This window comes from Prionailurus viverrinus, chromosome B1 (assembly GCF_022837055.1).
Source record: "Prionailurus viverrinus isolate Anna chromosome B1, UM_Priviv_1.0, whole genome shotgun sequence".
NCBI lineage: Eukaryota > Metazoa > Chordata > Mammalia > Carnivora > Felidae > Prionailurus > Prionailurus viverrinus.
The window spans coordinates 149697555-149722954 of NC_062564.1; the positions used below are offsets into that span (position 1 = coordinate 149697555).

Consider the following 25400-nt stretch of genomic DNA (forward strand, 5'->3'; position numbering starts at 1 on the left):
AATATATATATTATTGGTAGGATGCCGAACAGTTGATGGCTTAGGGCATGCCACAAGAGGCCTTATCTCTTGTATGTTAGGATCTCATAAATACAGTAGTTCTAAAAGGGTCATGACGTGTTGCGTTGGCTGCAAACCTGAAATATACCCTGAAAAGTAAATCTCACCTGGGGCTTTTAGGATATCAGAGCAAGTAACAATTGTCATTTCAAGAAATAACTCCTCATTGGGCTCTGAAGGATATTGAACAGGCCACCATGGCTACTAGGTGACAGTGTGTACTAAGGTGACCTCTTAAATGATCTAATCTACCTACATATAAACTCAGCTATAATCAAGTGGGTTGAGTACAAACAGGTCCTGGTGGCATAAATTAATTGCATCACCAGGTTGTTCAAGTACCCAGTTGACACACAAATAAATGCCACACTGCTGTTCCTCTCTGCAGCCACTCTTCATGGGAAATATTCTATAAACAACTGACTTCAAGTGAAAGATTTTGAACCTCGTTTATAATTTGCCAGAATCAGAAGTGACATTTTAACCTTTTTCATTAAAATGTGATTGAAAGTATCATAGAAAAATTTAGTGAAAACTAAATATTATATACACACTCTGAAAAGGATTATGTAAATGTTGCTGAATGGAATAATGACAGAAAGTATGGACTGTGCCTTAAAAGTATAATTTATTGAAAAGAAAAAGAAAAATCTCAGTCACTGCACACAATTACATGAAATGATGGCACTTACAGAAGAAGCAATTCAAAGACTTTTTAAACAAAATTTCCATCACAGAAACTTAGTAAAGACTTCAATACCCTCTGATTCAGTGGCCTTCACACCAGCATGATGTAACTGAAATTTAGACAATAAACTGTTAGGAAAACTTAGCTTAATGAAAATGATGATATTCTATCTAATGCACAGTAGAGAACTCAAGAAGAAAAGACTGCCTTCAATTTGGGATTGTCCTATTCTAAAATAACAGTCGAATCCTTTGGCTAGGATGGTTCTACACGATAGAGGCGAAATTTAGAGAATGGAATTTTCAGTCACATCTGTAAAGAGAAAAGGAAATATGTGGTTAGCCATACTACATATTTTGAGTTGAAGACACACTATTATGGTATGCACATTTTAATTTCCATTTTTTCCATTTTAAGATAAAGCTTACAATGTTATTTGTGCTTTCCTGTGGCTGACATATATATCCATTTTTCCTGATTTTTAAGTTTTGAAAATAATTTATTACTAGATAGTATTTTCTTTTGAAGTAATATAAAAGATATGGCAAGGCAACTGGAATAAAAAGTTTTCATGTGGGTCAGAGTTTTATCATTTTCTTTAGTTTGATCTTTTGGAAAGAAAGTTGCCACCATTGTGAAGGGAAGTGCACACACACACATACACACACACATTTAAAAGCTCCAATCAAGTGGGAGAAGGTAATTAAAACAAATCTGTTGACTTTTCAGTCTGTTTGCCTATTGACAAGCAATCATTTGGTTTCACTAGGTGACTTGCTAAGGATTTCTTCTGTAGTGAGCACAAGGAATAGGATACAACTGTTGGGTTCACCTGAGTCTCAATGTCACATCTTCATAGAATGTTAGTAACATACAAACTCCTATACTTGTATAGGATTCCCAATATTATAAATTATATTAGTTAAAGTTAGGTAACTTTTTAAGTTGCTGTTTAAATATAGTATGAGCAGGAAACAAAAATTTGCACATTACTAAGCCAATTTAATTCTGTAAGTGCTAATGTGTTCTGAAGGAACTAGACTTCAGCGGAAAAAAAAAAAACTTACAGCCTACAATCATATCTTTTTACCTTGTCTTCAAATGAAAATGGGATTAATGGTTAGACAGGTAATTTGCAAACTTACCAAGTACCATAATTGTGGAGTTTCTGAGAATTTTTAATTTTTCTGAAAGAATAAAAATTGTTAAAATTATGTGATCAAGGTTGTCAGCAATAAAATTTTCTTAGCCCCGCCCCCAAAATGACCACTACTTATTTGCTGTGTCTATTTTCCCAGCACTATACTTTGCAAAGATGATTATATTTAATCACATTCAGAGTTATTAAAATAAGCATTTTTATACTTATTTCAAGTAATCAAAAGTCAGAATTTGAATTTAGAACTATTGGATACCAAAATCTGTGCTCTATTGTTATGTGTATCATGGGTATAACCCAAAGGAAGGCATTTGAAGATTAGTAAAAGTGCAAAAAGAAAAAAACTGAGTTCTATATCAGAACCCTTTATAGTTTTAATTTGGAGAAAAGTTTTTTTCTACCCTTATCAAGAATGAGTTTCACTTATAGAATAGATAACGCTGCTCCAAATGTTCCTGACTGTTGGACTGTTAGCCATAGATACCAGAAAGTATTGTCAATTTTCCATTTCAGAAAACTCTCACATAAGTCACTGAACACTGATTTGCCATGAATATTCTAAACCTGTTTCTATGGTAGGTTCTGTAAGTGAATTTCTTTTATTTCCTTTGGTAGAACATCAATATTTAGGTAAATGAACTTACCTACCACTCTGGCACAACACCAACGTTTTCAGTGTTCTCAGGGGCCGTAAGTTTAGTGACGTCATAGAATGGTGTGTAAGCAATATACTGCATGACTTGTGGAGGGTAATACCACACAGCATAGGGATAAGCATCAAGTTGGTAGAATTGTTGGAAAGGCTAGAAGGAAAGCCCATTGAGAAGCAACAATGTATGAACAATTGCTGTTTTGAATCTCTGAAAATGAATCATTCCAATCATTTCAGACATGGCTGTTAGCAACACAAGAGATAATTACTCGGTGAGATCTTTGAAAGAAAAAGAGAATGTGAATTACAGATTCTGAATAAAACTTCAAAGGTGGAAGAAACAACCTATTTGAAATACTTTTCATGTAAGAGATTTGGGAACTGACACTAATTTTGTCCATTGTATTTCCTAGAGGTAATTTCTTCTAAGACATATGGAACATCCTCAACCATCTTTATTAAGAATCGCTAAATGGCAAGTAGTGACTGGGGGGCTTCGTGACTGATATGGAACTGACCTTATTGTTCACCAGAATCAGAATTGTTATGGCAGCACATAGTTCATAGTATCTGGTTACTGCCTTAAAAATGAAATCAGAATCCCTAGGAAAACTGTGGAACAATGGAATTTAGGGCAGGGGAAAGGTTGGTATTTGCTATGTATTACTAACAACTTCATTTCACAGATGAGAAAACAGGATCAGAGAGTATTTTTACAGAGACATTCAGTATCTCTCCAGATGGTTTATTCAAAAGAAAAGTGTGTCAACTAGTTTGAGAGTTTGAGATTCCTAAATATAAATTGGATTTTAGAATCGGACTATGGGCATAAACATATAAAATTAAGAAATATGTTAAAAGATAAATTAATGTAACCATGGAGATTAACACTTCATAGTGCTTATGATTATAAATACAATGCCCACATCAGCTGAGACAAAAAGCAGAAAGCAGCTCCTTTTCCAAAGACTAGTGACAAGTAGTGCTAATCTCCCCTGTCAATTAATATAAATTGTCCCAGAAGTTGGGAGTGAGAAATAACTTCTGAAGAAGAAAACAACCCCTTCAAAGTGTGAAGCTATTTAAAAGCACAAATATTTAAACTTCACAGTATATCATTACTCTGTAATTTATTAATCAAAATATTACCAATTGGATGTGGTTGTTTTCAGTCACTCTGCGCAGTTGTTGCTGTATAAAAGGAAATATAGTACATTCTAAATTACTTAGACATCTTCTGGTACAACACGTTCATTTTTCAATGTACCAAGAATATATCATCATCCATGAAATTTAGGATAAACTGCATTATATGCCAGAATTATGACAAAGATGACAAAGTATAAAAACACTTTTTAATTTGTAACTTTAGAAAAATAATATTCAAATGGTGCATGGGTGGCTCAGTCAGTTAAGCATCCAACTCGATTTTGGCTCAAGTCATGATCTCACAGTCATGAGATTGAGCCCTGTGTAGGGCTCAGCACAGAGCTCAAAGCCTGCTTGAGAGTCTCTCTTCCCTCTCTCTTTGCCCCTTCCCAGCTTGCACATGCAAACAAGCAAGTGTATTGTCTCTCTCAAAATAAATAAACTTTAAAAAAAATTAAAATAGTCTAGATTTAATAAATAATCTTACCTGGTCACGGAGAGCTTCCTAGGAAAGAGAAAATATTTTGTTTTAGTATATTGACTTTATTAATTTATGATAACTATGCTAGCCACTGAGGACACAATGAACATTATGAAATACAATGAACATTATGAGCAAGACCAATATAGTAATAATATTTGTGGAGGTAACAGCTTAGTCATATACCTAAAATAATAAAACATTATTCCTGTAATTTCTCAGATCAGTAATGGTGAATTCCGGGGGGGGGGGGGTTAGTGATATATTTAAATTTATTTGGACTTTATTTTAAACATAAGCAACTTAGACACCAAATAAGAGTAACAATTGGGCCCAAATTAAATTCATTATTGGCTATCCTCTTCCTACACCGATAACAGAAGAAAACGAAAAATATAATTTTACTAAATTATGACAGGGCCTTTTCCCTAAAGTCTTAATTAAGTTGATTTGTTGCAACTAAAAGTAAAGGTTTTTGGTTTTTTTTTTCCTCCCAAGCGAATGACTTTATAAAAATCAAAAGGATCAAAACTAAATAGTGTTAAGAAGGTTGTGCTGATGGGTATATTTTTGATCTATTGATATGCTTTAGCATAAAAGCAATTTATGGCATTATAGTTCGAACGTACATCTTGATAAGAGACCTTCATAATGTTGTTAAAAGTCTCATGAACAAAGCAAATTTTATAGAGTCTGAAGGGTCAGGGCAGGAAATTGGACTTGCTACAAGCCAGATTTAGGGCTCGCTGAGTAGGAGATTGATAATCCAATATTCAAAATAACACCAGGAAGAATGTTTCCATTTCACACATAAGGAAACAGGTCCAGGGACAGTAAGTTCAACTTGACAATTCTTAGAGAGATTTGACAAAAACAATTGGAAGGTTTAGGACTCCTGATTCCTCCTACAGAGTTTATACTGTTTCCTTAAATGGAAAGTTTATTTGGCATATCTGTGCTTTCATGAGCAGGAATAGGAATGTCTCTGGAGTCTCCATACAGCACTGAATTTGGGAAAATAAATACATGATAAAGTCCTAAATATAATGTATCATCAGAGACTATAAGAGGATTTGGTGTAGAATTTACTCAAAGTAAATTTCTCCTTGGTTAGTAATTATGGATAAAATAGACAGCATTAGTATAGGCATAAATAGAAAGAAATGGCTTTGATAGTAAATATACAGGCAGTCATATGAATAATTTTTCAATTATTGTTAACTACCAAGGCTAGAATAGTTTCCTGAGAAAAAAATGAGTACATCTTTAGAAGTGCACCCAACATAAAATTTAATGTATTTTAAATTCTGCAGAATACAATTTTGTATTATAATAAATAAACTATTACCAGTTGCAGTTGATTGTATTTGCTCAGTCTATGAAGCTGTTCCTATTCAAAAGAAAAAACATTCTCAGTTGCTTGGATACCATTCAGTCCAACCCCATCATTCTTAAGTAATGAAGCTAGAATCCTAAAATGCTTTTTCTAGAAGTAAAGAATGAGGAACTATTAATCTTACTTTAGTGTTATTTCTACAACAGATAATTTGTACTAATTGAATTATTTCTTTTTAAAATATTAGAAAACTGCTTTCTTAACTTATTTTTATTTTTAATTTAATTAATTAATTAATTATTATTTTTGAGATCCCACGACCTGGAATCGTGACCTGAGCTGATATCAAAAGTCAGCTACTTAACTGACTGAGACACCCAAGTGCCTCTTAACTTATTTTTAAGTTAAAATAAATTAAAATACAATCAGATATGAGTACTCAGGCAATTTTACTTATATAATATCTTGTGTCAGAATACTAAGAAAATTAAAAATGATTTCTGCTTTCTGACCAAAGCTGTTAAACTTGGTCAAATGAAATCAAAATATTAGATGAAGTGGGGGAAAAAATGATGATGCTTCTGACATTGGCCACATTTAGTGATCATTTACTTTGAACTATGGATTATATTAGCTGCTTTTATATCATTTAATATTTATTATCATTGTCATTTTAGAAATTAGATTATAGACTTATAGCAGATAAATAAACTAACATCACATGCTGGTAAAAGGCAAAGCTTAGCGGCAAACTCAAGTCTGGCCAAATCTATGGACTGTCATTTAAATACTAGGCTATTCAGATCCAAAGCAGACTATACAGTACAAATATTCAACTTAAAGCATGTATTAACAACCTGGAATTAAAAAACTCATTAATTTTATTTTCAGAGAGGAAGCAGTCATTATCTAGAATCCATCAGACTACTTACTATGGATTACATTTTAGCAGATAATGAGAAAGAGAACAATTTATCAATATAACATTCTTACTCATTTCTTGGTACATTTGCCTTTGATAAGCTCATAATGAAATTTTACCAGATAGCGTTGAGAGAGTATATCTTCCTTTGAAATGTGCTTCTGCTAAAAAACAAAAATAATAACAAACATATATGTGTGTGTGTGTGTATACATACACATATATGTATATGCATATTGTAGCATATCTTGGGTAATATTACTATATTTTAAATTTGACGAATAACTCTTACCTGAGTGTTATTGGGAACAACTTCCTTCAAAAAAATAGAAACAAGCACACTTTTAATTTTATGACATTAATTTACATTTAAGGTAAGAATGCTAATTAACCAAACACTATTACTAAATAACTGTGGTTAACTGATTTTAACAACAAATTTTTGCATAACTGAGACAAGGTGAATAATTTGAGGTATATACTGTATTCAAGATTCCCTTTCTTCTCACTGCTTTCAGCAGGGAGATTATTCAGAATGTTGAAGATGGATATAAAATATTCACCTTTAGTGAATTCACAGAAACTTGGGTTGGTCTTATTTTGTAGTTTGGATGAAGGTCTCCCAAAGTTAAGAGAAAGACCTCCTCACCTTCTATGCCTGCTATTTTTTCTTTCTTTAGGTTAACAAGGGGCAAAGAATGTGTAATTAATTAACCCCGAATGGGTTGATTTCTACACAGAATATGACATGTTAACATAATTGATTTAGAAACATAGCCACCATTGTAATTTTTAATGACAAGATTGAGTTCTACTAATATGGGTAGATTTCAATAAATATGAAACCTGGAAAGGGCAAAATAACTAGGGAAAAAATGTTTGGGCACCACAGATAGCCAGATACCATTGTTTGCCAACAACAATCTTGTCATTTTGTCTCTGACAAAGAGTTGTTTTCTTACATCTGTTGGGGTGATATTCACATCTTAAAATTGGAATAGAGTTACATATATGGCACCTTGTACAATGAGACCTTATGAAATATGTAACCTTCATGGTTCAACAAGCTTTCATAAATGTTTTCTAACTAATTGGGATATTGAATTAACATCAAAATCACTTACCTCGCTTGATGAACTGCTGCTAGCTTCCCTTTGCTAAGAGAAAGGAAACGAGTGTCATTGACCCTGGTATTTTTAGAGTTGTAAGGAAACTAGGTCTACACTTTCCTCTTGGGTTGCTAACTCCCGGTTTCAGATTTGAAATGAGTGATATGAAAAGCTTCAGGGCCAATATAATGTATTTTCTGAAGTGTCAATTTTATTTAAAATATATGGAGAGAAGAGGATAATAACTTACCCAATAACTTAAAAAAAAACATTTTTTAGTAAAATAAACACAGGTATATGATTGAGTAGAATGCAAAATGTATATGGATATTTTTTGTGTGTGATAAATATGAAATTTGAAGAAAAAGCCCCATTGAGCTGACCTACCCAGAGTTAAGCATTTATTCTCATGCACCTTTGGGGCTATTTTGAAGTGAATAAACTGGAAACACTAAAATACAACGACCAATTGGGGCACATAGGTGGCTCAGTCGGTTGGGTGTTTGACTTCGGCTCAGGTCATGATCTCACAGCTTGTGAGTTCATGCCCCATGATGGGCTCTGTGCTGACAGCTCGGAGCCTGGAGCCTGCTTCAATTCTGTGTCTCCCTCTCTCTCTCTGCCCCTACCCTGCTTGTGCTCTCTGTCTCTCATATATGAACAAATGTTAAAAAAAAATTTTTAAATAAAAAAAAATGCAATAACCAATTTCAGCATGGACCTAAAATTATATTAGCTTTTAAAACATCTACCTTTGAAATATGTAGTTTCCTTTTAAGGCATGTATGTTTATATTTATATATGGATATAACTTTTGTATTGAAGTGCAAATTTTAAAAGACTGATTCTAATATTCAAAAGACTATTCATCTCTTCAGAGAGTTGATTATTAGGGACTTACATGTTTTTCCCACATTTTTAGATTGGGTAGCAGAGCCAATCCCCGGTGATCCCCAGTGATTGCTGCAATTAATTCTTTCTACCCAAGTACTGCCCTCAACATTGAGAAAGCTCATACCCCAAGATGGCAGAGGTAAGACTTTTGTTGGAGCCTCATGTTCCATTTGTTAACAGTCATGCACATTTTGCTTTTTACTCTTTATTTTAATAAATAAGCAATGTTTTCACTGATCATCATACAAATGACATATTCCCTCTTCCAATTTTAACTTTATCTGGCACGACATTGTACATTCTTGCACTTGAGAAGTTTAATCTTGCTCACTTTGAGAAGATAGTTTTGCATGAAACAAAGCATATAGTGTGTACTACGTGTGATATAAAAGTGTAGAATGTCTTACCTCAAGGTCTTCCATAACATGTCCCTTAGGAAAAGAAAAAAGAATTAATTTTATGTTTCAAATGTAAAATAACAATTGCTGAATAAAAATAGACAGCAAAGAAAATAGAAAATTGAGGCAATAGCCAAGTTATAAGGAAAATAAAAAGGCCTGCCTACCCTGGCCTGAGTTAACCAAAGGATTTACCTCCCAAATCTGCATTTCAGAGTTTAATAAAAATTATTTTGGATTCTTATATGTTGTGACAAACCAATGTAAATAATTCTACATTTTACTTTAACCAGTATATGTTCTTTTTTTTTTAATTTGGCTTTTTCAAGGTAAAGAGCAGCACCGGATTAAAGATCATGTGGTAAATAAAAGTGCACAAACCATTGGCTCAATGACACATACATACTTAAGCAAAATGGATTTTCTCCCTCTATATTCCATAGCAATATAGTGACATTATCAATAAAATTTAAGCTGAAAATATGAGTGCTGGTGTAATTATCCAGCTAATTCTGGCCAATGCGTGATATATCTTTTTTTTTCTTGAATTAGAAATATCTGTCTTTGTTTTGACTTAGAATTATTTACTTTGTGTGGGTATGTAAAAGGAATGTTTTTACTTCTTCAATTTTCCTTATATTAGCTTTAACAGCTTTAAAACAAAAGATCATACATCAGTTGATTTATTCTGCCAAGAAAAGATAATCATTCAGGTATGAAGGATAGTTAGATATATTTATCTCATAAATTTTGAGCACCTGTGTGGTCTCTTTATACCAAATCTATTAAAAATCTAGTAGACAACTCATATTTTAAAAATCATGTTTAAATAAAGCAAATCATCAACTGTGACTATGTAAAACATCCTTGGAGCAGATATATTGCTATATATAGTACCCTGAATGAAGCATTTCTTCAGCTTTGGTGATAAGTTCAAACAATTGGCCAGTCCACAATCACATCCATGCAAGCACACATTCCTTCCTTCCTTCCTTCATCCATCCATTCATTCATACTAATGTTTCATCTCCCCATAGGTGTAAAGTAACATCAATAAAATCAGTATTCTTTAGAATTCTCAGCAGAAGTCACATTTTGAATGTCTGAAAAGTTCTAAGAAACTATAAATGCCATAGAAAAACTTCTTTTTTCTAAACTTAAATAATTTTCCCACTGCAAGAATACATTTTTTTTTTTGGCCACACTATTTAAAGAAAAATTTTGGTACCTTGGGTTCATCATTCTGTGTTTCTCTCAGAAGTTCTCTTTGCTGAAATCAATAAAGGGTAGCATGTAAAATATATTTTTGAAAGGACAAACTTTTAAAATAATTTAAATACCATTGGTGTTCCTTACCCTGCTCAGTTCACTGAGGTGTTCCTTAGGGATAGAAAAGAAAAGAGAAACAACATTAGTGAATAGGGATGTAAGTGAGTGAACATCTGTAAGAAAGTGTACCTTGCATTGTGCTGCTGCAAATTAAAAAATAAATATGTTTCTCATGAATGCACTAATATTTCTTGATATGTCATTTTTAACATCAGTTTATTTTTGCTAAGCTTTCTTTGCTTAAGCTGTATGGCAATATGCACTTAAAATAATAAAAAATGAGTCACCTCTTGATTTCAGCTCAGGTCATGATCTTGCATTTGGTGAGATCAAGCCCTGCTTCGGGCTCTGTGCTGACAGTGTGGGGTCTGCTTGGGATTTTCTCTCTCCCTCTCTCTCTCTCCCCCTTGCCCCTACTTGCACTCATGGGTACGCTTTCCCTCTCTCTCCCTCTCTCTCTCCTCTCAAAATAAATAAATAAAAATTAAAAAAAATAAAAAGTTGTCCCACTATATTTTATTGTTATCTTTTATCTTATTTCAGTCATAGTTCTGAATTATCTCGATCTTACCTGTCTGGTTCAATAAACCTAGTGTCTATTTCCATAAGAGGCAATAAAGAAGTGGACAGCACAACACTTGCATCTGTTTGTTAACTTTATGATGTATCTTGTGGAGATCTCCTTACCTGTCTTAATTCTCTTGGTGTAAGCTACAAAAGAAAAGAAGGAAGGAAGGGAGGGAGGGAAGGAGGGATGGAGGAAGAGAGAAAGAAGAAAAGTCATGTTAAAAACCAGTCAGGCAAAGTTGGGTTGCCTATCAACTTTTTAAATAGTGGTCATGAAGTCAAATTTCTATTTGTGTTTTATTTGACAATTAAGTCACTAAATTATAGAAAATACAATACATAAAGAAGTATTGTTTAGAGACAGAATGTTCCATCCATAATACGTATGGAAATTGTATATTCTACCTAGGTTATGCAAAGGAAAGCATAAGTGTTTTACAAAGAGGCAAATGCATAAGCACAAATTAAAATTTAATGTAGCTTTTTAATATTTGAACATCTGGCTTTAATATTCTTTGTGGGTGCCTGGGTGACTTAATGAAGGAAATATTTGGTCAAGCTAAGTGAAAAAAAAACATTTATAAACTAAAATTAAAATACATTTCCCAGAAAAATGTGTTTGTCTTTTAAGAAAAATAAATGGATAATACTTACGAGAGCGAACCTGAGAGCCTGTCTTTCTTTGAGAAGCTCCTATAGAATTAAAGTGTGAATGATTTAAAAAAAATGAAAAACATACCAAAAAAAGGAGCATGTTTGTCCATTTGAACACAAGTTCTCAATTTTAATTAGGTAAGCCAGCATATTTCTTAGGTAGAAGAAAAGATAATTAGTTTTAATTTTATAATCTAATTTTTAAAACTAAAGGAGACACCCTATTTGGTTGTTTCTTTTTACTAGGCTTAGAGACTTAGTAAGTCTGTGCTTAACAAAATGTCGAAGGAAGAATTGAATAAGGATTTAGTCAAAACAGAGATTTGAGAGAGTAATCCAAGTAGCTGAGTACTTGGATACATTTGAAGGCAAATGAAAAGTGGAGCAGGAAGACATTCATCATTCATCATAGCTAACAGAAAAAGTTGGGAGCCGGGGGTAGAGAAAGAGCCTTACCTCTCTGCTGTCTGGTTCATTCTGCAAAGAATAAAAAAATAAATTAAAAGGTATTATTAGTTCAATTAGTGGGCAGAGTGGAGGTGTAATGACTCTTGCAAAAACGTGAGGTACAGGTATCTAATTGAAGATCCAGTGTGTAAATGAGACCAATTTATAAATCACATGTTGGAGTTCAAGTAGAAGAGAAAGAAGCAGGAATACATTAAAATAGATCATGTTAACATATTCTGTTTAATTATTTCTCTTGAATATTAAGATTTGTATTAACCATAAATATTTATGTAAGTTCATGTGCCCACCTCTCTAAGAAAGTTTGTGAAAACAAATAAAAATTTCTCAGCACTTGAACTGAGTTTATTATATCACAGTGAATGTGAAACTGTTTTATAGAGAAGAGAACAGGTGTAGAGTCTGTGTTATCAAGACATCATCACTTACATTATATAATTAGAGGGAGTTCTTGGAATACAGAATAGAATACTCACTCGAACGAGTTCTAGCTGTCTATGAGGATGTTTCTGTGAAAAACAATAGTGAATTGTAAACAAAACAAAAGAAAAAGTAATCAAAATACAATAATAGTAATTTCACAATAAATATGTACTATGAATTTAAACATTACTACTTAAGCAAGGCTTTTATTTTAATAGCTAAATTTATCTGAAACCACGTTTCCCTGGTAGCAAAATGGGGGAAAAAAGTAACTATAACTATTTAATTAACAAATATCAAAACAAAATAGGTTAATTATGTTCTCTCTTTGGAATACGACAGAAAATTGGGAAAAGTATGTAAAAAGACTAAAAAAAAATTCTTAGTTTAAATTAATCCAGAATGATAAATAAGTTATTTAGTTTTCTAAACTACTATTACACGATCGTTCTAAAGGTGATTTTAAAGCATTACAAATTTGTGGAGCAAAATGTATGCTTTCCTAATTAAATGTTGTTTGTCTGGATTTTATTTTTATCATCAATTTAATTATACAAAAGATTTTCTCAATCCGAACCTTGACTCTGGAGACAAGGCTAAGTTTGATTAAATGATAGCATAAACATTTCTGATGTTTTCTTGGGAATGGAGATGTAGAATCTGTTTTCTGAGGAACTTGCATTCATTTCATTTGTAAGGACAAGATAAGAACTACTCCCACGACACATTCCTGGGACTTGGATCTTTTTTTGTAACTCAAAGTCAGAGATTTCTTTCTGTTGGTGCTTAGAGTGTAGCATAAACAAAATTCTCTTGGTTAAGAAGTTGAGTTACTGGTGATTACTCATTATCCTTATAAGGATTTAGAGAATAAGAGTCTCATCAATAGAATAATGTGCCAGCACTTCAGAAACTTTTGCTTCCATATTTATTTGATGGTTGTGATGTCCAAATATCTCAAATCATTACTTGATGAGTTTCCCTCCAGGTCATCCTTGTTTATTCCTCCCTCCTTCATTAGCTACACATCACAAGAAAACAGAATAACATTTGCTTCACGTAACTAACAGAATAGCATTTCTTTTTATTTTTGAGAAGAAAAATAATTTACATTATCTAGTTTCATGGTCTACAGCGACCACAGTAACTTGATTTCTGAATCAGAAGAATCAGCCTTGTTTTCTATACCTTGGGCAAATATTTGTTGCCACAGCTATCTCAAATGAAGGTTGCCTTCATTTCCAAAAGTAAAATACACTGGAATATGTGACTTTATGTTATATTTGATAAGGAAATACAGCACCTATTATATGTCTACAAATACGCTAATTCTATAATGGACCAAGGGAAAGAGCCTAATTACATTCTTTGATGCTATTTATTATGTTGTACAATAACTATTTTTTTTTACTTTTTATTAATTTTTTTTTATTGAGTAGTGCTTATATTTCAAGTCAGACATTGGATTTGGACTTAAGACTTGTGAAATATTACCATAGTTTTAATACCAAGACTTTACTAATTAGAGATCATCCCATGCTTTAAGATTATTATTCTCCATATTTCATGTTTGATAAGATATAAGATCCTTTCTGACAAGAATCTGAAACTTTCTAAATTCTCTACTGTACTCACAGGTCTGGCAAGAGCAATAGCCACAAGGCAGGTAAGGATGAGGAGCTTCATGGTGGTCAAGGCCTAGGTAAGAGAACAAAATAAAAACGAGTTAGGTCTTATAATAAAATTTGTTTCATGAAAAAGAAATCCTTGATTTTCCAAAAAAGGAAAATTTATGACAAAATAGGTCCATTTGAGGAGTGGTATTTTAATTATCTTTAATTTTGCTATTTAACATAAATTTAGTTTATGATTCTAGTTATCTTGCTCAGTGCTTATTTTAAGAAATATCAATTTCTGACCAATATTTTCATCCACTAACATTCTAAAAGAAAAAATTTGATTTTTGGGTATGGTATATGGTTTTGTCTGAGGAATAAAGGATTATCAATATTTACATACAATTTTTAAAAAACCCAAACTTTTCCTCTTAGATCATCAGATTTGCTAAATGAGTAATAAACTAACTTATTTTATCTGAATTTTTTTTTTATAAATTTTTTTTTTTCAACGTTTTTATTTATTTTTGGGACAGAGAGAGCCAGAGCATGAACGGGGGAGGGGCAGAGAGAGAGGGAGACACAGAATCGGAAACAGGCTCCAGGCTCTGAGCCATCAGCCCAGAGCCCGACGCGGGGCTCGAACTCACGGACTGTGAGATCGTGACCTGGCTGAAGTCGGACGCTTAACCGACTGCGCCACCCAGGCGCCCCATATTTTATCTGAATTTTTTTGAAAATCTCTCCTTTAAGTCTATTTTAGAGCATTCTGTTCTTTTGGAATCTTTGTGAAAAATGATATCAGTGCATTTGTAGAAGTTATTAATCTCCATCAGTTATTTAAAAAAAATCTAGCTTTCACTTCATGTTTGACTACACTGATCTATCCATGACATGACTGTATGAAGATGATTGGACAGATTCATAAGATTCAGATGTCTTGTTATGTTTGATTTCCAGAGTTCTATCAAACTGCAAGAATCTGTAACTACTGACATTTGTATGTAGTAGAAAAATGGTTTCTGGGGAAATTATTTTTAAAAATCATGTTATACATGTTATGCCTTAGTCAACAAACTAATACTGACATTTTTATATATACTGCTTCAGTTGAATCTAAAAACAAACTGTTGAATCTAAACACATTAGTAAAGAAGGCATATTTATAAGCCCAAAATGAGTTTACTATCTTTACCCATTTGTATCCTTCCAAACAGCCAAATTTAAACATCTTTACAAAAGTAGTCATTTATGTGTCTAACATTGATGTATTCTTTATATAATTAGTTTTATTAGTCACGTGACATGAAATAAAAATGGTCGTGAAACATTCTACCAGAAACGTTATAGTAATTAAAAAGATCAGAAATTATTTTGCATAGCTACTTTCCACGGAATTGGACAAAATAATTCAAACTGCGTCATCAAAAGTGTCTTGAAATTATGTACCTACTTTTTCAATATATAAGATTTTAGTTACCAAGTCTTAAAAAAATTATTTGATCTTTATAAAGCTATAGTAAGTTTTCACCAAAATCTCTGAGATCAATGTTGTCAAAATTTGCAAATGCATTCTAAACTACCATTAAATCATAAGAAGGTATCAATATTTGCAAACACATAGAAAAGTTACAAATGCATCTTAATGAAAATGAAAGAAAGAAAGATTAGACAGTGTGAAATCATAGTAAGTTTGTGATATGTAAACACAATACCTTGAGCTCAAGCCTGGGAAGAAGAAGCAACCTGGGTTGATGATCAAGGTGATGGCAGATGTCTTTGCTCCACAGCTATTTAAACCAAGTGATTAGTAAAATGCTAATTTTGTGGTTTCAGTTCAACCAATAGATTATTTAAATTCTAAGAATTCTCTCAAATAGGAAATTCATTTTCAGTTCAATTTCTCTCCCAAGAAATTCTGTGGAGAGCTTCCAACAAAGGAGTGATTCATGCTCCGATAACAGATTATAGAGGAAATGGAATGTCATTACTCAAAATTAAAATGCAAACATATCCAACTTTATGGTTATTATAGGAACATGATTGTCTGTTAAGTGAATAATTGGAAAGACTAATATATAAGTAAAATTCTCTTTTTATCTTTTGAAAAATCCAATGCCTATAAAGAAAGTTCTCGGGATGAATTAGAGTCTTCAAAATTTTTCAACTTTTGTTAACATGCTAGGTCATGGTAAGAATTCATGATTTACTTCACCTTTTAAAACTCAATTTGTCATACATTAGTTATTTTAATTATTCACTTTGTGGGGTACTTACATTGTATATGCTCTGATTTCTTTTTCCAAAAAGGAAATGTAATTATCCTATAAATTTTGGTGGCATGTTAACTTCATCACATCATTTTTTATTTCCTTTGCTTTGGAAGTTCTAGTTGTGATATCATACATTAATTTAGTTACTAGATTGTTTAACTAAAAGTAATAATTATTGAAGAATTAAATTTTTAAATGTTGCAAAAAATAAATCATACCTCTGATTTTCCATCTTTTAAAGTAAATAAAACTAAAAACAAACAAAGTCCCTCTCTCCAATCCCCAATTTTAATCCTAGAATGAACTTGCATCACACATTTTAGAAAAAAATACTATATGTTGAAGAAAATTTCCATACATAGAGAAGGTTTTTTAAAAATACTGTTAATTATAACTGCATTTTTATAAGGAAAAAACATACCATTTATTAAAAAATGTTTAAATACTATAATGATATTTACATCTTATTCACAATCATGTGACAGGAACATTATTCTGTATTAAAAAGAAATTCCAGAGTGGGTCAGGCTTTCTACAATGGGAATCAGAGAGATTGGTTTTCCATATTGAACCTCTCTACATAGTATCTTCCTTGCTGACTACATTATATCAATTTTAACAGCTTACTAGTGTTTTCTATTCACAGGCATACCTTGGAGATATTATAGGTTGGATTCCAAACCACCCCAATTAACTGAGTATTGTAAAAAAGTGAATCAAATGAATTTTTGATTTTACAGTATATATAGAAGTTGTGGTCTTTTAAGTGTGTAATAGCATTATGTCTAAAAACCAATGTACATACCTTAATTAAAAAAAAATACTTAATTGCTAAAAAATACTAACCATCACCTGACCTTTCAGTGAATCATCATCCTTTCACTGGGGTAGGGTCTTGCCTGGATAGTGATGGTTGCTGACGTATTAAGGTGGTGATTGCCAAAGGTTCGAGTGGCTGTAGCAGTTTCTCAAAATAAGAAAACAATGACATTTGCCACTTCGATTGACTCTTGCTTTCATATGTGATTTTTCTGTAGTGTGTAGTGCTGTTTGATAGCATTTTATCCACAGTAGAACTTCTTTCAAAATTGAAATCAATATTCTCAAACCCTGCTGTTGTTTCACCAGCTAAGTTTATTAATATTCTAAATCCTTTGTTTTCATTTCAACAATCTTCATAGTATCTTCCCCATGAGCAGATCCCATCTCAAGAAACCACTTTCTTTGCTTATCCATAAGAAGCGACTCTTCATCTGTTTAAGCTTTATCTCTAAATTGCAGCAATTAAATATAATAATAATGAAAAAGTTTGACATATTGCAAGAATTACCAAAATGTGACACAGAGACATGAAGCGAGCAAATGCTGTTTGAAAAATGGCGCTGATAGACTTGCTCAAGTCAGGGGTGCCACAAACCTTCAATATTTAAAAAAAAATGCAATATCTTCAACATACAGTAAGGTGAAATGCAATAAAATGGCTATGCCTCTACTCCGATTCATGCAAGCATCTTTAACTGCATTATAGTGCCTTGTTTTTGTCTTTTCTAGATAGCATATCCAGAATGACTTATTTTACCCCTTAGAATTACACTATATAAAAATCTACTGTAATTTATAAAAAAACGACTGTATCTTCTTTTGTTTATTTATTTTTTGTTCACTTATTTATTCACAGAGATGAAGGAACTGGACAAGGTACTGTGGATATAAAAGTTGAGCAAGATAAGGGACTCCTAGGTGGCTCAGTTGGTTGAGCGTCCAACTCTTAATTTTGGCTCAGCTCATGATCTCATGGTTTGTGAGATAAAGCCCCACCTTGGGCTGTGTTCTGAGTTCATGGAGCCTGACTGAAATCCTCCCTTTCCCTCTCTCTCTGCCCCTCCCCTGCCCCTGCTTGTTCTCTCTCTCTCTCTTTCTCAAAATAATTTAAAAAAAAATTTTTTTTTTTAAGTGTTGAGGAAGACAAAATCCTTGGCCTAGTACTATGGTGGGTACTCAACACACAAAAAGCAAATAATTTTAATAGTTTTGATAGTCCAAAAATAGAGATTTGAACAGGATCTCCAGAGTACCTATGAACAGTTGAGACTGGGAACATACTTTTTAGAAATGTTTGATAATAATAAGACTTGTCATCAAAAGGAGACAATCAAGCTTTTAGAAGTGTCTAATCTGCATCATTAAACAAGCCATCTCTTAGTGAACTTGTGTATGTATCATGAGATTTCTCAAAAACTCAAAATCCCAATTTTTCTATCTATAATCCTCTATAGATAAGGATTAATCTCCACTTTGTCTGAATTAGGTATTGAAGAAAGTTACTAGGTTGTAGTTTTTATTTTTTATTTTTTAAATGTGTATTTATTTTGAGAGAGAAAGCATGAGTTGCAGAGGGGCAGAGAGAGGGGCAGAAGAGAATCCCAAGCAAGTTCCATGCTCAGTGCAGAGCCCAACACTGAGCTTGATCTCATGACCCTGAGATCATGACCTGAGCCAAAATCAAGAGTTGGACACTCAGTTGACTGAGCCACCCCTCCTCAGTGCCCTGGTTGTAATTTTTAATAAATCATTCTTATCATTGTAAAATATAACTGTTTCCTATAACTTGAGAAAAGATAGTTTCATGTTTCGTACATTTGTGCAATGCCAAGTCCTACAAAATTTTAGCCTAAGTTCATTTGCTTTATATTGATATTTTTCATTTGCTTTACCAGTTAAATTTGTTCAGTTCCAGCCATTAAAACAAAGCTCAAATTTGAAACACATATTTAGGTCATTTATAGTCAGATAAGCCTTTGCCCCACGAGTAAAGAAATGAGATTATTACCTGGTTATCAATTTTCTATTGCAATAGAGTCACATGGACGGTGAACATATATTTGATCATTCAACAAGGAACATTCATAATAATGAAAAGTTATGCTCTCAGTAATTATAATAGAAAAAGAGACATAAACTAGGACTATTTTAGGCACACTGTGGCATGACCACTCTAACGATATCACACAACTGGTTTTGAAATTCCAACAGAATCCCTAAACAAAAGAAAATGGAAATAGGTAGATGAGGGGCAACTAAAGAGAAAGCTTTCTTGTTTTCTAGTTTTTTGATAATGGAAAAATTATTTCCTTCTTGAATTCATACTTATTAGAAACACTAATTAGCATAAAAATGAAGAGAAATGTCAGTAGCCATTAAATGACACAGATTTTGAAAAATTAAAGTTAAGTGGTAAACTTTACTATGCAAGGCTTTGTATATTGTTGCAGCATGTCATGGTCCAGACTCACACCTTCTTTGAAGGACTCATTTTGTATGAGACTGTCAATAATTCAGAACATAAAGTTTCAAAATTAGTTTGTCATAATTCTTTCAGGAATGTTTGGTTTTATGACTGGTGACTCTTCTAGGAAAGTGTCCTTTAATTATGTGACTAACAGCTAACCTTCCAGAAGGAAACCTACCAAGAAATGTGAAAGATACTTTTTTTTTTTTCCTCTGGAAACCCACACGTCATTTGGAACCTAACAGAAGATTCACAATGGATGCTTGGTAACTACTCTCAGGTATTGTATGAATAGAATCTTGGAATTCAGAAATAAAATAAGAGTCCTTTTCAGGGAGTTGTTGTCTATTATGAATATATGACATTACTGGGAATATGGAATCAATGTTTACTTTTGGGTTCGTATCTAGAAAAAATCTCCTTTTTAATTCTTTAGTATGTTCTGAAATAAAACACACAACTGGAGTAAAGTGCTTTAATGCAGTGGTTGCAAACAAGGCCCTGGGGTCACACTGTCAATTTAAATCCTGGCACTCATTAATCTGCTACTATCTTGGGTAAATCATTGTGCCTCAATGTTCTCATTTGTTTAATAACATCCACTTCCTACGTGAGAAAAAAATGAGATTACATACCTGCAGTACCTGAAGCAAGGTGCTCATTTAAAATTATCATTATTAGAATATGATTTTATAAAAGCCTCAACTATTTTGTGCCCAAATTATCCTCTTACTTCATAGATTTGTAAACTTTGTGAATTTATGAATGACATCTTTATGTTTATATGTGCGTAGAAAATGTATGAAAAGGTAAAGACAAAACTTCTAATAGTGACCACAACTAAAGAACTTTTGGGAATGGATATGAAAAGGGAATAGAGAAGAGAGCTTAGAATTTTTATTAATGAAATGCTGTATACTATTGTATATTTTCACAGAACACAGTGAATTAGAAGGTGCTTCTCAACTTTTAATGTACTTATGAATCACTAGGGTATCTTGTTAAATTTCAAATTCATGCTCAGTAGATCTGAAATGGATCCTGAGATCCTGTATTCTTTACAAATTTTCGGGTAGTGTTCTTGCTGGTGATCCATGGGATACACTTTGACCAGCAAGGAACTAGGAGGTTTGAAAATGTAATATATAGTCTCCTCCTTTAAACTTACCAACGATGAAATTTTGCATATAAAAAAATAAAAAAGTACCTAACATCATGTAAAGGCATGTAACATATATAGCAAAAACAGATGCTAAATAATTCTGAATCGTATTTCCATGAGATTTTTACCTTCATAACAATGTCTAGAATAAAGAATTTTCTCACCTCACCCTAGATTCTTTGTGTAGGTAGGATGTTCTATTAGCAACAGTTTGTCTGTGTTATAGGAAACAGTTATATTTTACAATGATAAGAATGATTTATTAAAAATTACAACCAGGGCACTGAGGAGGGGTGGCTCAGTCAACTGAGTGTCCAATTCTGTGGTCCAATTCTACCACCTTCTCGATACCTCCAACCGAAATTCATTCATTTTGCCACTAATGACATTTTACTTACTCAAGACATATGGGAAAATTAAGCTAACATTTATCTAAATGCTACCTAGTGAGTTCTTTCTAAAAGACTGTGAAATCTGATGTGTAAAGGGAGTTTTGCCTATCAGAAATATACCTTCCTCTGACTTGACAGAACACAGTTTTCATAATTGATACACCTTCCTGGGTCTAATCATTGTATGTCCTTGTCTAACAATGTTTTTATGGGGATATATAATGTATTTAACAGACATTGTCACCTAGCAGAACCATAATTTCCCAAACAGATTAGTAAGCCATCCATCAGTAAAATGGAATATATTCATAGAATTGAAAAATTTTAAAGATAAAGAAGCTCTTGCTAATGACAATAAGAAGCTAATGAGTGAAGTGAGGTAAAGTCATTTTTTATCATTTATTATTGAAATATAGTTGACATATAATGTGATAGCAGTTTCAGGTGTACAACATCGTGTTTTGACACATCTACACCTTACTCAGTGCTCGCCACCATAAGCATAGTCGCCATCTGCCATCATACAACCTTATTATGATATTATTGACTATATTTCCTATGCTGTACTTTTCATCTCCATCACTTCATCTTATAACTAAAAGTTTGTGCTTCTTAATCCCCTTCATCTATTTCATCCATCTCTCTACTTCCCTCCCCTCTGGCAACCACCAGTTTGTTTCTCTGTTAAGAGTATAAGTAAATCATATGGTATTCGTCTTTCTCTGTCAGACCTATTTTTAGGTAAAGTCTTTTAGAGAGGTCAGGAGTTTGATTGGACTATTTGTGTGGGCACTAATATAGGCCACCCAGGATCATGACAGGTTTAAAGATGGAAAGAAGAACCCTCTGCACAAGGATAGCATTAGGGACTCTGATGGACGGTAGATGGCAGCAGTGAGATGAAGAAGAGGTCCAACTGGAGACTAACAGGACTTCCAGGTAACAAGGCCCCTAGAATACAGTCCCTGCAGAAAGTCCTCAGGAAATGGAAGTGGTGGTGGAATGACCATTCCTTCTCCTCTTGTGGACCTCCAGATACAGGTGGCAACAGGGAAGGGACACCTTCCCCAACTTGCAGGAGTTAGAGGGTATTTTTATGTGAGAAGATTCAGGTTCAAATTTCTGTCTTTTTGGAAGTAAAGGAGATGAAGGGGTTTCTAGTAATATTACTGAATTTTTGTAGACACAGTGAAAGAGACTGTGAGGAGGCTGTGGAGCTGGAGCGTTTCCAAGAGAGAGAACTCTGAGGGAAGTGAAGAAGAAGAGATAGCAAGCTGGGGATTGTTGACATGGCCAGTGATTAAATTACAACAATGAAGGATGTACTATAGTGGAAAAGATCCACAGAGGCACATGTAAAGTCATTAAAATTTAAGAAGTAGAAATTATTTTAGGAATTAACCTCTAGACGGCTGATACAATAAGTACAATAGAAATCCAGAGGACAGATGGCACCTAATGGGTTGAGCTAGTCAAGAATTTGAAATTACTATTAACATTTGGGTAAGATTTGGAAAGTTGAGAAGCGAGAAGGAAGTTTACAGATGAGGGAAGTGTTAATAACAAGTGGATGCAGGAATTCAAACTCTAAAATAATTCTGTTGGGACGACGAAGCTATACGTTTTTTAAAATGTTATTATATTTTTTAAGTTTATTTTTATTTATTTATTTATTTTGAGAGAGACAGAGACAGTGCAAGCAGGGGAGGGGCAGATAGAGACAGATCCCAAGCAGGCTTCAAACTGCCAGAGCAGAGCCCCACATGGGGCTCAAACTCAGGAATGGTGAGATCGTGACCTGACTCAAGATCAAGAGTCAGATGCCTAACCGACTGAACCACCCAGGTGCCTTAAATCTATACATTAATAAAGTTTATATATTGAAAAATGCTACAGTTGTTGAGGAATACAAGAACTTTGAAGGCATAAAAAAGGAGGTGCTACCTTCAACATGAAAAGATTAGGAAAGGAGTCTTGGAAGATGAGTAGAAGTGTATGAGCCGAGGAAGTGGGGAAGTGAGAAAAGAGGGCGAGTGAATTACAGATGAAGGTGGGGAGGTGTGTTGAACTGTCTGTGCCGCAAGCACAACATGGAAGGCTATGTAGTACAAAGAGAAATTTGGATTTGATATTGAGAACTGGAAATTCTTCTTCTGATGAGGAAGGCAGAAGCCTGAAAGGCTGGCACTCTCTCCCTGGGTCTGGCGATGAAGCTCTGTAATGTTCTTCACCTTTGCCCACCCTACCCACCCCAGCTCTTTCCTGGATGTCATCACCTCCTCTTGTTTCAGATCAGGATGGTTATGGATTGTTCCAGCCCAAGTGCCTCCGGGGCCTTCCTCTTCCTCTGCCTACAAGCTCTCTGAGGACACAGGAGTTGGGTGCCTCCCTGTTCCAACAATTCACATGCCCTGTTTCTGGCCTTTAGGTTCTTTCCTTTCCAAGCACGTTGCTGAGGAGACAAGGAAGAACATTCACTACTGTGTACTGTTAAATGTAGTGCCAGTCTTCTAATGCAGTTAGATCCTTCCAACAGTAATACAGCCTGACATTTGTTGAGCACTTTTAATAAGTCAGGGTCCAGGCACTGTGTTAGCACTTTAAAAAAAAAAATTAAATCTTTTATTTAAATTCCAGTTAGTTAACATACAGTGTGTGTTAGCACCTTTTAAAGATTTCCTCCTTATAAAGATTTTTTCATGACAACCCAAAGAAGTAATTATTTTTATTTCAATTTTAGAGATGGAGGAACTAGGGATAACAATAGTTACACAACTTACTTGGGCTAAGACAAAAATGGTGTATCTGGCTTGAACCAGGCTATCTTATTCCAAAGTGCCCCCTCCTATTTATTTTTTTAAATATAGCCCCCAAAGACTTTCTGTGCTCTAGATAAGAATCCAACAAAGAGCTTTACGGTTATTCTGTGTTTTGTTTTTTAAATTCTCATAAGCAAGTAGATTAATGAAACCCTGAAGTCAGTTTTACAGGTTTCTGATATTCAGCTTGTAAGCTGAGATACAGAGTTTGAGTCAGAGCCTTCATTTATTGTAGGACAGTTGCAGATTTGAGTTTAGTGGCTATTTGAGTTTAGTGGCTATATTTACAAAATTTTATTTTGTTTTTTAAAGTTTATTTACTTTGAGAGAGGCAGACAGCACTTATTTCACAAGTGGGAGAGGGGCAGAGAGGAAGTGCGAGAGAGAATCCCAAGCAGGTTCCATGCTGCCAGCACAGAGCCTGATGCAGGGCACGAACCCAGGAAGTTGTGAGATTATGACCTGAACCAAAACCAAGAGTCAGATGCTTAACTGACTGAGCCACCCAGGTGGCTTACACCTGTAAGCCTATATTTACAAAAATATTTACAAAATTTTTGAGAAATCAGTAAGAGAGAAAAGAAAAAGATAAACAATTCATTAACCCACATGCCAAAGATACCTAATCATTGGCAAAAAATGTGAAGCATGTTTTTAGCTATATATAGCTAATTATATAGCTATATATTTAATATATATATAATATATATAATATATAAATAGCTATAAATAGCTATTTGTAGCTATATATATATATATATATATGTATATGTATGTATATATATATATATATAGTTGGTTGGAATTGTTCCCCACATGATGGAATATTTTCCTTTTCTTTCCTTAGGACTCTTTTAAGGCTCTATGGACCACAGATGGAAAAACCATGTTCTATGTAATCTTCTATAATGACTCCACAATATTCCATCTTATTAATACGTTACAATTTATTTAGCTACCCTTAAAGGGGCTTTATATTTTCAAAGTTTGTTTTCTGCTATTATACATATGGTTGTGACATGTATACATGTACATGAATTTTACTGTACATTCTCTAGCAATGTTTTTAGCATATATTTCTAGAAGAAGACTTGAAAATTCCTGAATCAAAGAGTATAAATATTTCTGATCTTTGATTCACATTTCCAAATACTCTTCAGAAACACTTTTCAGTTTATAAAAGCAGAATTCATGTTGGAAAGTGCCTGTTTGGCCAGGAGTTTTTTTAGTTTATTTATTTATTTATTTATTTATTTATTATTTAATTTATTCATTCATTCATTCATTCATTCATTTGAGAGAGAGAGAGAGCAAGGTGGGGAGAGGGGCAGAGAGAGAGAATCTTAAACAGGCTCCATGCTCAGCGTGGAGCCCTATATTGGGCTTGATCCCATAACCTTGGGAACATGACCTGAGACAATATCAAGAGTCCGATGCTCAACCAACTGAGCCACCCAAGCACCCCAAGGCCAGGAGTTTATATCAAATATTTTTCATTTAATTTTGGGGTTAATGACTTTGCTAATTTATTAAATTGATGGGCAAAAGTTGTATATTAAT

At 33.4% G+C, this 25400-nt stretch overlaps 2 protein-coding genes across 4 annotated transcripts in view; one reads left to right on the forward strand and one right to left on the reverse strand.

Annotated features, from left to right (window-relative positions):
* Positions 1–666: 666 nt before the first annotated feature.
* On the reverse strand, positions 667–15680 carry CSN1S1 (casein alpha s1). Its single transcript, XM_047857347.1, has 18 exons — positions 15621–15680; positions 13925–13987; positions 12343–12375; positions 11855–11875; positions 11399–11437; positions 10865–10888; positions 10205–10228; positions 10077–10118; positions 8858–8881; positions 7572–7604; positions 6740–6763; positions 6567–6611; positions 5538–5579; positions 4196–4213; positions 3709–3750; positions 2556–2710; positions 1894–1935; positions 667–1060 (listed from the first exon to the last, which is right to left on the reverse strand). Coding segments are annotated over exons 2-17 (618 nt in total). The 5' UTR covers positions 13976–13987; positions 15621–15680; the 3' UTR covers positions 667–1060; positions 1894–1934.
* The window catches only part of LOC125164551 (sulfotransferase 1E1-like), a 94686-nt gene continuing 72040 nt past the window's right edge, over positions 2755–25400 (forward strand). For 2 of the 3 annotated variants that reach the window (XM_047857345.1, XM_047857342.1), the window contains exons 1-2: positions 8494–8589; positions 13927–13991. The gene's annotated coding sequence lies outside the window, so the exon portion shown is untranslated. Of the gene's footprint in view, positions 2832–8478; positions 8590–13926; positions 13992–25400 lie in introns of those variants that run through there. The other variant, XM_047857344.1, reaches the window with a different exon arrangement.

What these genes read in the sequence shown, in the direction of transcription:
- CSN1S1 (XM_047857347.1), bottom strand. Translation starts at nt 13,975, where the DNA reads ATGAAGCTCCTCATCCTTACCTGCCTTGTGGCTATTGCTCTTGCCAGA. An exon ending in CTATTGCTCTTGCCAGACCT is followed by an intron (nt 12,376 to 13,924) that starts GTGAGTACAGTA and finishes TGTTTTTCACAG; the next exon opens with AAACATCCTCATAGACAGCT. An exon ending in ATGTTATGGAAGACCTTGAG is followed by an intron (nt 7,605 to 8,857) that starts GTAAGACATTCT and finishes CCTTTCTCTTAG; the next exon opens with CAAAGGGAAGCTAGCAGCAG.